This window comes from Hibiscus syriacus, unplaced genomic scaffold, assembly GCF_006381635.1.
Source record: "Hibiscus syriacus cultivar Baekdansim isolate YM2019G1 unplaced genomic scaffold, ASM638163v2 tig00110637_pilon, whole genome shotgun sequence".
Taxonomy (NCBI): domain Eukaryota; kingdom Viridiplantae; phylum Streptophyta; class Magnoliopsida; order Malvales; family Malvaceae; genus Hibiscus; species Hibiscus syriacus.
Genome location: NW_024062808.1, coordinates 3,818,868 through 3,833,393, shown reverse-complemented (window position 1 = coordinate 3,833,393; position 14,526 = coordinate 3,818,868). Strand labels below are relative to the sequence as shown.

The 14,526-nt window shown below is 34.0% G+C and overlaps 1 protein-coding gene across 1 annotated transcript; it reads left to right on the top strand.

Moving 5' to 3' along the window:
• The first annotated feature begins 7,027 nt into the window (after positions 1-7,027).
• LOC120136718 (UPF0481 protein At3g47200-like) lies at positions 7,028-8,279 on the top strand. The gene has a single exon (XM_039152677.1). The coding sequence runs from the start codon at positions 7,143-7,145 to the stop codon at positions 8,277-8,279; it is 1,137 nt and encodes a 378-aa protein (XP_039008608.1). The 5' UTR covers positions 7,028-7,142.
• Positions 8,280-14,526: the final 6,247 nt, after the last annotated feature.

Below are 14,526 nucleotides of genomic sequence, written 5' to 3'. Positions count from 1 at the left end.
AAATTCCAACGACGCCTCTCCATTGTTTTATTGTCTTTTTGCATCTTTATCAAATTGCATCTTTATCAAATGACTTAAGGGTGATCTTTTCCCCTTAGTAAATTCAATTTATCACTTTCGTCTCTATTATATTTTCGCATTAATTTAACTTTCAAAGTTGTTTAATTGCATCATTCTATACCTTACCCCTAACTTAAAACACTAAATCATAATCCCATAACCTAAATAACCTCTAAACCATAAACTCTAAACCCTAACTTAGAGTTTATAATTTAGGGTTTTAAGTTAAGAGTAGGGTATAGAATGATGCAATTGAACAACTTTGAGGGCTAAATTGATGCGAAAATATGATAGGAGCGAAAGTGATAAATTAGGTTTATTACAGGGACAAAAGTTACCCTTTTGCCTTCTCAAATCCTTATTGTAATTCAAAGGTTGGTTTTACTTTACCACTCGTCAACTCTTCTTCTTTGTTTTACTGTAACACTCTAATCAAGTTCGACCCGAAGATTCATGGATTACAATGTTACATGGGACTACTGAAATAGTGACCCAAAAATTTTCTTTAAAAACAACTTATAAATTGCTGAAAATAGATCATCCATAGTAATAAAAATAAAACATGATAATAATATTGGTTTACAAAACAACGGGGAGCTCTCAAAATATATCCAAAATAATACAATACATAGTACAAATCAAAGTTACGACCGAATACACATAAGGGTCAATAAATAGTACATGCCCTCTAAGAATGACTCAAGACATACTCTGAAAATCTCTGATAGTTTGAACTGCTACATTGGAATGTCTGGTGACGATAACTCTCCACGAATTGCCCTTAAGAACCTGTGCACGGAAACACATTCCAAACGTTGAGCTTACGAGCTTAGTGTCTCACTAATAATTATACTATACTATATGCATTCACTAAATGAAATAAATAGTGGAACAGGTCTAAAACATGATGAATACTGATATACTAAGTTGTGGTTGTCATCATGGTGTGACTTAGGGTTCTGAATCTTGGAGCTCATATATCCCTCTATCTTGTCAGAATACCCTTGGGTGCCCAGGTGAGATCCAAAGCTACATTGGAAATGTACACAAGCCCCTTGTGTATATAAGGTGAGATCCTAAGCTGCATCGGAAATGTATACCCCGCCAACTTACTCTATCTAGTCATGGGGCATCTACACCCAGTCGGCTACTGAAGTGCCTTAGCACTGACTTGGATATCCATTGACCGTTATATTTTTCCTAAGAATAACTCGGGTGTCCTGGTTGTTTTCCGAGCGTCAAACAAGGCTATTTTTATGTACTTCTAATTGTTAATGCTTATACTGTTCTGATATTAAATATTATTCTCTCTTGATGTCTTATTTGTTGTTATTCTAAGTATATGGAGTACCTCGAGTCTGATCCCTTAATCCTTGGTTTATTTATCCAAATATGTTCGTGGGTACCGATATTGAGCCTTTAGAATGGATACTAAACCTTTGGTATCGATACCCCTAGCTTATATAGACTATTTGGTTAAGGTAGTATCGATACTTTAGGCTGAGTATCGATACTCTGGTGTTGGGGTATCGATACTTGACTGAGTATCGATACCAAATTTAGGTTTGATTTTTTAAAAAATACCCCAGTATCGATACCTCTATATGGAGTATCGATACTCCTGACCTAGTATCGATAATCTATGAATGATACTACCCCTTTAAAATTGTCTAATTTTTTCCTGAAAGACTAATAACATCGATATTGTTCTTACAGTATTGATATCGTCACTACAGGGTGTAATGTTTTGCCACGAAAAACCATATTTTTCTACCCCAAATACCTCATTGCGGTCCTCAACTCATGTTTAAGTTTTTTATTAGATATTAGAAGTCATAAATAGTCTGTAAACTTACTGAAAACGCTCAAATGATGCAATCTACCATGATAATCTTCAAACTTATACAACCTACCAAATCTTACCCAAATGAGCTACATATGATATATTTGAGTTATAAATGAGTTATATGATGATTCTAAGCTTCTAGGAGTGTCAAAAGATCAACCCAAGGTGAGCTTTCTCCCACCTCTCTCACTAGATAAGAATCAAAGGCAAGGATTACTAACATTGTTGGGATGTTTATAGAAGAATTTAAATGTTTCTAGATGTCTAAATCTCCCCAAAACAAACTAAAATCACTTAGGTTCCTAAAACCTCACACTAAACCCACACTTTGAAAACTAAGGCCAAAACTTGTGTTTGTAGGCTTTAATTGAAGCTTAGGGTGGGTAGATTTTGAAACTTAACTTGGAAATCCTAAAATAGGCTTGTAAACTTCAAAATTTTGACCTTTTCTAAGCTTTGGAGAAGAAAAAAGTGAATGGAGAAGAAGAGAAGAAGACAAGCTTGGTGTGGTGAAAAAGAGAAAAGGAAACAAATTTATATCACCTATTTTAATTGGTTTTCAGCATTATTTTTTAACAATGGTATAATTGCTTCCTTGGTCCCCCTTATTTTGTTTACAAACTAAAAATTCCCTATTTATCCATTATTGGGCTCAATCCATGCCCAAATTCACTAATTCTTGGATCAAAGCTTCTTATAAACTAGGAAATTATTTCAAGGCCCAACTCGAGTTGTTAGTAATGCTCAATCCCACACAGAGTGGGAAATACTTTGGGATTGGGTATTTAAGGTTTTCATTCTCCACTCTTTTATTCAGTGATAGAGAACAAGGGGGTTTCTCACTCATAGCCGTCGTCACCGTTCGTCTCGTCTCGACTCGTGTTAGTGCCCGTGGATGTGAACGTGGTTGTGGTTGAGGTCGAGGTCGAGGCTCATGGCTCATGGCTCGTGGAAATATGTGTCTTCGACACATCCGTACAGTTGCTATCTTTTTAGAGAAAATTCGTAAGAAATATTTCTCTGAAAGAACAAATGAAAAAAATGTGAAAGAATTTGTCTGGTATTTATAGGCTATGAAGTCCACAGAGAGTAAAGATTATTTTAATTAGCTGTATTGATTTCTGAAATTTAAAATTTAAACAGACAGTTTTCTAAAATTAATATGTAAATGTTAGAATGAACCTTGCCAACTTTACATCTCTGTTCAATATAAGAATTGAGTTGTTAATTATGCTAGTTACGAGAGTTACAGAAGTAACTGTAGAACTTACAAATGTCTGTGAGTTATACAATGTATATGGACACTATCAGAGCCAAATTCCCCTGTTTAATTTAGCAGTTTCATTAGTTTAAAGATAGCAGTTACGCAGAGTTAATTTTGGGAAATAAAATCATATTTATTTCTGATTTGTGTTGGACGAAAATGCCCATTTATTTAGCCTATAAATAGAGAGCTCATTTGGCTTCTTAACTTATCCCACAATTCACTCAAATATCCCTCAACTCACTCAAAGCTTTCTAATCTTCTGAGTCTTTTCGGTAATCAGATGAGCAGTCCACTTCGGTTCTGGGTGTATGGAATTTGGAGTGACTGTGTTAACCTCAGGGGATGATTTGCTTATTGGAGAGATTACACACATCGAGACAAATTTGTTTCTAAGGCAGTGGTTTTTACCACGACAAGGTTTTGGTTGATCAAATAATTAATTTTATTTATTTTTGCCAGTCAGTGCTAATAGTGTTATTTTGCAGTTAACTTTACCGAAAATTTAGAAACGAATTCATATACTGCAAATATGACATAACATTTGAGCAAGTTGATTCCCTATCTTTTCAAGCTCGACACACTCGATCAAAAAATTATCGGAGGTGGTCCTAGCGGATACTGATATTCTTCGAGTAGCTTGACCTAGATTATGTTTTGCTCAAGTCACCACCTACCATTCCACCAACCACCTCAGTTACTGAAGACAATGTCGATACGGTCCAGACTGATACCGCCTTAGTCGCTATTGCTACGATTGCCGCTACTATCAAAAAATACGAGAATGACAATAAGACGGTACGAGAAAATCTTATCAGCCACATGTATAACAAAATTTTTGACATATTCCTTAGAGAAAGAAGTGGCAAGGCGATCTGAGACACTCTAGAGAAGAAATACGGGGCTGACAATGCATGCATAAAGAAATACGTTGTCAAAGAATGACTCAAATTCCAAATGACAGAAGATAAGCCTATAATAGATCAAGTCCATGACTACGAGAATCTGGTGGCCGATATCATTGTTGAAGGAATACAATTGTGTGAAGTACTCCAAGCCAATTTCCTCATCGAAAAGATGCCCAAGTCCTGGTCTGACTACTGCAACTCCCAATTTTCTAAAGGATAAGGTTACAAGTTTCTTTAGTAATATGTCTTTTAAATATAACTTGGTTGAATCTGGTGGTGTCTCAAGGGTCTAAGTTTAAAAAGACTGTGAAACGAGGGAATCCGAACAAAATGATGAAACCTCATAAGGACGCCAATTTCAAGAAACTGGGAAAGGCCAAAGCTGATGGAAAGATGCTCAAGTGCTGTGTTTGTGGTCTATCCGATCACAAAGCTTATCAATGCCAACACTACTACACTACTCAGGCCGTCAAATAACAACAAGCAAAAAATGCATGTTACGGAGAACTATGATGACATCATTACTACAGTGGCTTATGAAGTTAACCTAGTAGAGAACAGTTCTAAGTGGGTGGTTGATACTGATGCTTCCAAACACTTCTGTGCAATGAAGGATTTTCTCACTGAGTTTGAGGATAGGAATGAAGGTGAACGAGTGTACATGGGAACTCAAGCAGTTCTGAAGTACTGTATGTACCTGCCTTAAATAATGTTCTGAGTGGGTGGTTGATATGGATGCCTTAAATAAGTTGACTTCTGGTAAACTTTAGTGAACCTAGTGGAGAATTGTTCTCCACTCAGCACTAAGTTAAATAAGTTACTTTAAATAAGGTGGTTTTCGAAGTTAACTTAGTAGAGAACAGTTCTGAGTGGGTGGTTGATACTGATGCCTTAAATAATGTTCTGTACGTATAAATTTAATAAGTGACGAGCTTCTGAATAAGAAAGGCATTAAGTTAGTTTTTTAGGTTGATAAACTTGTACTTTCCCGAAACGGTGATTATGTAGGGAAAGGTTTTTTAAACGGGGGTTTATTTGTCATAAAAACTCGACTTAATGAGAATAAATATACCACTTCCACTTATATTGTTGAATCTGTTGATATGTGGCATGTTAGATTAGGGAACGTTAACGTTCATGCTTTAAAGAAATTGATGAAAATGAATGTTTTGCCTAAACTAGACATAACTAGGTTTAACAAACGTGAAATTTCTGTAGAAGTCAAGCATGCTAAACCTCAATTTAATATTGCTTCTAAGAGAAAGACTAAATTGTTAGAACTCATTCATATTGATCTAGCAGACTTTAGAAACACTTAAAGTAAAGGAGGAAACACTAAATAACCTTTGTAGATGATTACTCGAGATACACAAAGGTTTATCTCCTTAGAACTAAAGACGAGGTTGAAAACTTCTTTCTTCTTTATAAAGAAAAAGTTGAGAATCGGTTTGATAGGAGAATCAAACGTCTTATATTTGATAGAGGTGGAGAATACGGATCGAATTTCTTAAAATAGGTGTGTGAAAAGAATTACATAATTCACAAAACTTAAGCCCCTTATTTTCCTTAACAAAACGGTATAGCCAAAAGGAAAAACAGAACTTTAAAAGATATGATGAACTCATTGTTGATGAGTTATGTATTATCTAATAACATGTGAGGGGGTGTCATTCTATCGGTAAATCATATCATGAACCGAGCACCTCATAAGAAATTAGATTCTACTCTATACGAGTTGTGGAAATGATACGCTCCAAATCTACAATACTTGAAAGTGTGGGGGTGTCTAGCTAAAGTGGAATTTTTTAATTTTAAGAAGTCCACCATTGGACCTAACACTGTTGATGCAGTGTTCATAGTGTATGCTACAAACAGCGCCGCATACAGATTCATACTTCTACTAGACTATTCTATTCGTGAGTCGAGAGATGTCCTTAAATTGTCTTGTAGTTTGTTTAAGCGATGGTGTACTTCACACAAATACTTCTTTGACAAGAATTTGATTCTCATGGTTATGTCCAGAGAGCCATAGACTTCTCCTGATTATGGAAGACCTTAGAGAACTATGCCCTAAAAGTCTCCTTGAAATTACTCCACTTCACTCTCACACACAAATGATTTGTGTTGCTGAACTCAAAAGAAATACACAATAGTCCTTAAAAGTATTGCTTAACCTTTTTTTCTATTTTTTAATCAATTTTTTATTCATCAAAGGAATGGAATTGGGATAAGAACTCTCACGGTGATCTCACAAGGTCTGTGCAAGTTAGTTATCCTATTGAACTTATATCTTGGGATCTTCAGTCAACTAGGTTGTATTTTCCTTCACATAGAGCTTTAATAATTCATGGACTTTAGTCATATTCCTTTCAATGTTTTCATAAACTTGTTCTCGATTCAATCTTTCGAATAGCAGATCTACAATGTTATCTTTTCATCATATAAATTAATAAAGATAACCGTATTTGATATCAATTTTCTAATGATATTTGTCAGCAACGCATATGTCTCGACTTGCCATTATACATTACATTATGTTCTTTACCAATTGTTGCTTGCTTATTGTAATATATGAGTTATTACATTTACAAGACACTCATATACTTTCAAATAATTTTAGGATGGTTTTTCTACTTTTTTTCATAACTTATATGATATCTTATCTCTTTTCTTATGATTAAGGGTGTGTAAATTCAAATATCGGATCTAATCCTATCTGAAAATTACAATAAACAAAAATTTCAGATACTTAAAATAGTGATCCGTATATGATCCAAAAAATCGGCTAGCGACCGATGAAACAAATTTACTTTCATGAACAAGTATTATAATTTATATAAAAATTTATTGCCACGACGTCAAGAAAATGCAAATTTATTGTTCTAGATTATTTGCTTATTTTTTTTCTTCTAATTAACATTAATTTCCTCACCCGATATTTTAACAGGTAGGTTGCGTAATTCATGAAGTGCCTCATCGATTGCGAAAAGTAAAGGAAATAGCATACGAACCAAATGTCATTTCAATTGGTCCTTATCACTATGGTAAGAAACACTTGAAGGCGATGGAAGTTATCAAACGGAGTTGCTTTAATCAGATACTTGAGGTAATAAAACTTGAATCCAGTGAATTTATAAAGGCCATGAAAGACTCTGAAGAAGAAGTTCGCAAATGCTATAAAGGACCTATTGACCACTGTGAGAAATTTGTAGAAATGATGGTCTACGATGGATGCTTCATTGTTCAGTTAATCCGAAATATTTATCCAGAAGATCTTTGCAATCTAGGACGACATAGTCGAAAGGACATGTGGTATGATTTGTTATTGTTAGAAAATCAGCTTCCTTTCTTTGTGCTTTTCAAGTTGGATTGTATGATAATGCGCAAGGGTGAAGGAGATTTTGATGAGTTCGCTCGTGCTGCCATTTCTCCATTCCAATCAGAACTGCTTGGATCGCTTACATGGTCTGGTAAAAAAACCTATACCTCTCCTGCAGAAGATATAAAGCATCTCTTAGACTTGGTACATAATTGTTGTCGTCCTTCAACTCAAGGGATATTTCAACACCAGAAATTTAAACCAGAAACGACACATATATCTTATCGCTCTTGGAATTTCATACGCAGTGCTACGGAACTGGAAGATGCAGGGATCCATTTCTTAGGCAAGAAGGTGGTACAAAATCTTGATCAGGAGGAAGAGATAGAGAGCTTGTTTGATATAACGTTCACAAAAGAGCATGGAGCTTGTTTGAAGATTCCTACCCTATGCATCGACGATAACACAGAGCGTATCTTTCGTAATTTCATGGCCTATGAACAATTCACTCAAATTGGGGACCCAACTTTCGTTTCTGATTATGTGTTGTTCATGGATAACCTCATCAACACGGGCAAGGATGTGCAATTACTCTGCACCAGTGGAATTATCGATAACTGGTTAGGGGATGATGAGATAGTTGCCCAAATGATTAACAAACTTCGTGACTGGATATCCTTTACAGAAGACTTCTACTATGCCGAGACATTTGTTAGGGTGAACAAGCATTGCAAGAGAAAGTGGAACAAATATATGGCCATACTGAAGAAAGATTATTTCAACTCTCCCTGGTCGCTTTGTTCGTTTGTTGCTGCGGTTGTTTTGCTCCTGCTTACCATGCTACAAACTATATATACAGTTCTCTCTTATCATCATCAGTAACTTTCGCAACTTTGGATGTAGTAAGAATTGGGGACACCTTCTCCAAGACTGACTCTTTTATTCTGGAACACTGTGTTATGCTTGGTGTCAGAAGTATGCTATGTTTTTGTTTCAACTTTTGATTTCTTCTCTGTAATGTTTTCATTTTGTCCAACCTCTTTGATGTTGGTGTTGGTTATTTGTTATGCTGCGCTTCTCCATACAGTAGTCGATGTTTAGATTTTATGATCAAAGGGCATCCTAAATGTGATTCCAAAATGCTTTAGTTTATAATTACAAGGTATTACTTTAGACTTTACTATATATAGTGAATAATAATTTGGGTATCTTATCTCATGGATAATTGCTCTTTATAGATTGCTGATTACTTTTAATTTCATATAAATTATATGGTTAATTATCTTCAAAATCTTTGTTTTTGATTAAATTTCTAAGGGTAAATTTGTTACATTATAATTGATTTTTCGAAAAAAAATATTTTTCTCAATTTTCAGAGTTTGTTTCGTGAAAACCAGATTAGTCAATGTAATTCATTTTTCGGTCAACATAATTTTTTTGACATTTTTTTAAAATGACCTACGATCTAATTTTATGTCTTTAATAATAATAACATATTTTAGTATCATTTTGATAAAATATTAATTATTCAAATGCATTTATTAATAATTTTAATAAATATAATAATAATATTAATAATATATTTAATGCAATAACTTTAATAATATATTTTTAATATTAGATTTTTATTCTAATAATATATAATAGTTGTTAATGAAATCAATATTATTTATTAATTTCATAAAAAATAGTATTATTGAATTATTCAATATTCATTAAGTTGACAACCGGTCCGACGACTTTCCACATATACAAAGTTCTTTCGTTGGAACTCCTTATGGTTCATGAAGAAACTATGCATGACTAAGATGTGTACAGGGTCGCAGTTTGATAAGTTCATTTGTATAGGAGAGCAAGAGTCATACAAGCTCGTAAAGTCACTGCTGAAGAAGTCAAAAGATAGGGAGCCATGTGACTTAACAGCAGAGCTGTTGGAGCCCAAAGGAGGCAAATAACATGATTTATAGGATGACAGTAGGAAGGAGATGTTCAAAGAATATTAGTCATGCCGCAGATATCAGAGAGTTCAAGTTAGATTCCTTGAAACATGCAGCAAAGTTTCATTTAGGGGAAATGTTCTGTCCTTTGATGAAACTCGACCTCTTTGGTAATGGAAAAAAAGCTCAACGCTGCTCTAAAGGGCATAAGGCACATCGAGACGCAAAAGGTTCTTGGAGCCTAGATGCAATACGCAGGCACAGGCCTTTCAAGTGTGAGGTGCACCTTTTGTACTGCATGATATAGATAAAGTATAAACTATATTTTGTACTCAAAATAACATGGTAAGTATAGTTCTTTAAAGATCAAAATATTCAATATCATTGCACTATCAAGTATCAACTAGCAACAAACAAACTAACATAAAAAGTATAGTTCAAATAGAAGAAATACAAAGCAAAGCAAATATCATTATCTTAATGTGCTGAGTTGTGACACTTAAATAAAAAGCAAAGTAAAGTAGCAAACAACTACATTAATACATAATCACTCCAAATCATTGTCATCCTCGTAACCATCTTCATCATTTTCATCAAATTCTTCATCTTCACCAATATTCTCTTTTATCTCATCATCGTTATTCATCAAAGGCGGAGTTGGCATGGGAGCTGATGTAGGGGTAGAGCTAGTAGCTACACCTTTTCCCTTGTCAAATTTGGAGGAATGTGCAAAACTTTAATTTACATTCTTTAATGTTCTAGTCAAATAGCTAGAATCGTGTGCTCCGACAGCTCTACTAACATGATTCCATGTCAAGTCATTATCATCAAACACAAAATCATCTTCATTGTCATTTTAATCATCCATTCTTCCCAATAACCACTCATTACTCTCATCAACATCTTCCAAGAGAATAAGACTGATGGTGTCTTTTTTTGGTATCAATATTTCAATGCATGATTATATTTTTAAAAACATCAAATCATTCAAATATCATTGTGTCAATATGTTTCTAGTCTTTTTATGAAGTTATAAGAAGTAAAATTTTATATATGTTATTAAATAATTAAAGACTAAGTGTTATGACATAGGAAGAAAAGAAATAATTTCTTATGAGTTGAAAAATACTCCAATGTCTCTCACAATCGGTGACACTACAACTGATACTGAAAACTCTTATAGAGAATTTTTGAAGATTTTGAAGTCGATCCTTTAAATGTACACCATCAGTCCATTGTTAAAATAAAAGCCAAACATCATATAAGCTCTAAGCTAGTGTATGGTGAATTCAAAAACTTTTAAACATAATATATTATAACTTACTATAACTTTTAAATTTAAGACCTGGAGATTTTATCTTTCTTAGCCTAATGGACATTGGTAAACCAAAAAGACCTCGAGCATTTTGATATATCTCTAACTCTCTAATAATATTGTCTTGAATTTCAATATTCAAATTTAACCATATAATGAAATCAAATAAGCCCGACATAACTTATTCACTTGATGTCTCAAGATTATCATAATAAAGATTCAGGTTTAAAAAATAACCAAATACATGCAAAGGTCGGTAAAATTGGCAATCCCATCATATATCGATATACTCAAAAGCTTGTTTGTAGTTCTCATCCTTCATTTCAAAACTCTTCGAAAGATTCTTCTTAGATCTTTCTATAGCTTTATAAATGTACCTCAAGAGAGGTTTTTGCTCTCCATCAACTATTCAAAGAACCTTAACAAGAGGCCCAGATAACTTAAGAGCATGCATCACATTCCTCTAAAAAATATTGTAAAAGGTACGATGTCACTTTCTTTCATCCTGCCTCTTTTGGCCACTTAGATTCAGTCTATTATTGAAGAAGAAGAAAACCATCTTCTTCAAATTGTTCCTTTGCTTATGAAATTGTTCAAGAGTGATGAAAGATGTTGCAAATCTTGTTATAGTCGGTCTATAAATTCCTCTGATTTGTGAACTTCCCCATCATGCATGTATGTATGAACTTCCCCATCATACATACATACATGTATCCTTCAACATGAGATCAATACGGTATGACACAAAGAGTTCAATAAAAATTTGATCTCTTGACTTCTAGCATTTTTCCTACATTTTAAAAATAATAATAAATTACTCAAAGAATTCAATGTTTAAGTAAATTGAATAAAAAATAAAGAAAGAAAATGGTTAAATGAATTTACATTTCGTACCGACTTTGACGTAGTTAGATGCATTGCCTGTCACCAATTGGGCTATATTGCCTTCTCATTTTCTCCACCATCTTGTCAAGCATCTAAAACAGTAAATTTGCATTTTTGACTGTTTCTAAATCATTCATGGATTTAAGGAACACAAAGACCATTTGAGAATTGACAGGGAAGTTCACAATATCTTTTTGGATGACACAATCACGCCATCTATCTGATAAGATTGAACGATCCTTTTGTGTCACTTCTTTTTGTGATCCTCCATTAATTTTTGAGTGTCATCTACTCCTTTCTTAAGAAGAGAAACTTTAATCTCATGCATAATTGGAGGTTTCAAATCGGGACTATAATGTCTTATAGATAATGTATTTCTTTGAAATTAGGGTGATTTGACGCATTGAATACAATTATGGAAAAAATCTTATGATTACCTTATAAGATTTCTCCCTTAACTATTTATCAGAAGCTGCATGTACACCTCCATCTTTGTTTGGATTAGCTTTAGGAGTGACAAATAAGTCCATTGGACCCTTGACTCTTAATTTTTTGAGTAAGAGTCTTTCATACTTTTAATTTGAGTTACCTCCCATAATATCTCAATTTCTTCATCATCATCGTACTTATCAATATCGAGAAAACTCTTGGAGTAACACTAAATTTGCAACTTTTGCCTCTTCCATTTTATTCATAAAGGCCTTCACTTCCTCCTACATGCTCACGACAATTAAGACACTTGGTCACATTCCTAAATCCTCCCACCAAGTGATGTTTCACCTAATACATCGTTCCCTTAGAAATCTTTCCACAAAAAATGCAGGCCTAATTGTTCTTGTTCATCAGCTCGACTTTCCATATTTTTTTTGCCATAACCATAGTAGTCAATGATCTAGTTGAAGTTGTTTCCGACTATTATTTAATTTTTAACAACATGAAATTCATATGAAACGTTATATTAGAAATCAAACCAAGAAAACATTCTATTAGAAATCAAACCAATCAAATCAAACAGTAACTTAGGATGTTAAATTTTGGCATTGTCTATATTATGCCATTCTCTTATGGGGCATTTGGATCAAGGAAAATATCATTACCAAAGAGAATAATGTTTTTCAGAATAACATATCCATGTTGATTCAAAAGCATTCCCACTACGAGGTAATGAAACATTACCTACAGAACCTTTTTCACCTTGTATTTCGAGGAATCTCATTCTCTCCATTTCTTAGGTATTAGACAATTCTCTCCACTTACCCCTGAATAATATAATTATTTCAAAATTATCATTTCTTTTGTATATAATTACACGGGTATAAATCTATTTTATTTATTTTTAATACTTATTATAAAATAATATGATGCATATAAAATAAAAGGTAAAATAAAATATATCAATATTTTATTTTATTTTGATTATTTTTATGTATGTGTTCAATTCAAATTTTATTTTTTGTATATGTTTTATTACATGTATTATCTAAGATTAATTTTCGTAAAAGGTTTTCGTATTATATATTTTTAATATTTTCTATTAATTTTGTCATATAATTTGATATGATATTTTTTTATACAACTCATATATGTAACTTAAATAAAAAAAGTGTAGTAATTAACACATACTTACATTTTCCCAACCTAAAAATAAATGCATACTGTAGACACCCGTTTTTGTCCGGGTTTTTTTCCGTTATTTTATTATTATTATTATTATTATCGTTATCTTATTATTTTATTATTATTTATTATTACAATTTTTGCAGGCTTAGAAGCCCAATTCAGATTACAGAGGCCCAACAACCCGAAGCCCAATTGGCCCAGAGACCCGAAGCCCAATTCAGATTAGGGTTTTAAACCCTAAAACATATTAGGGTTTCAAACCCTAATCCCCTTCCAGCCGCCGTGTGACCCTTCTCTGCCTCAGCGCCGCCACCATCACTGTTCCGATCTGACCCCAACTGTTGCACTATTGTCATCTACAGCAAAACCAGTCAAGAAAATATATCACAAACAGTTCAAATCTCACAAAATCTAAACTCCAAATTAAAATACCAATAAATCCCTAAATATTCGGGATTTCTATCCTACCAAATCAGAAAAAGCCAGGCTCTACCTAGATATCATCATCATCTCACCAGAAATCCGGGGAAGCAAAGATAAAAGAACAGAAAAAAAAGAAAAGCAGAGGAAACGAAAGAAAAAAGGGAAAAAAAACAGAAAAAAGGAGAGAAGAAAGAAAAGTTTTACCTTCTCTAACCCCACCGTGGATTTCGCTGTGACCTTCTCCGATCCCGGCTAGCCCCATTTCTGAAGGTAAAGCCTTTGTTTTTCTGGTTTTGGGGGGGGTCCGGTTCGGGTGGTAATAGTTGTGGGTTTGGGTCCTAGAGGTTGGGTTTCAAAGGAGAGGTCGTTAGTGGGGGATGGTTGATCGGTTTAGGTTTAGTGGCCACTGATTAGCGGTTGCAGGAGGCTTGGTCGCCTCCCATGGCGGTGAGCCGAGGGAGAGTTCTCTCCCACGGGTTTGGGGGCTGCGGCTGAGGAAATGAGGGGGGAGAGCAAATGATTTTAGGGTTTTAATATAACCCTTTAAAGGGTTATATTTCAGACGTCGAGCGACGTCGTTTTGAGGCATGAGTGAGGCCGAGTGGTGGGATTAAGGGCTAATAGCCCATTTGGTCCTCTTATCTCTGTAATCTTGCACGCGTGTCCTTAGCATTTATGGGTAAACAACAGTTTAGGTCCCCCAAGCTTCTGTAAGGGTGTAATCTGGTCACTAAAGGAAATCCATGCAATCTTATTTCGAGCCTATAGTTTTATTTTGTTTTGTTTAAATCACTAGTTTATATATTATGTAGGTTTTATGATCTTCGAATTTGGACATGTAATTTATGTTTTTCTTCATTTTGGTCACTGGACTGGTTATTGTTAATATTTCTGAAAGTTTAGACATTATACCCTTTATTTATGAAACTTTTATCTTGATCACTACTCT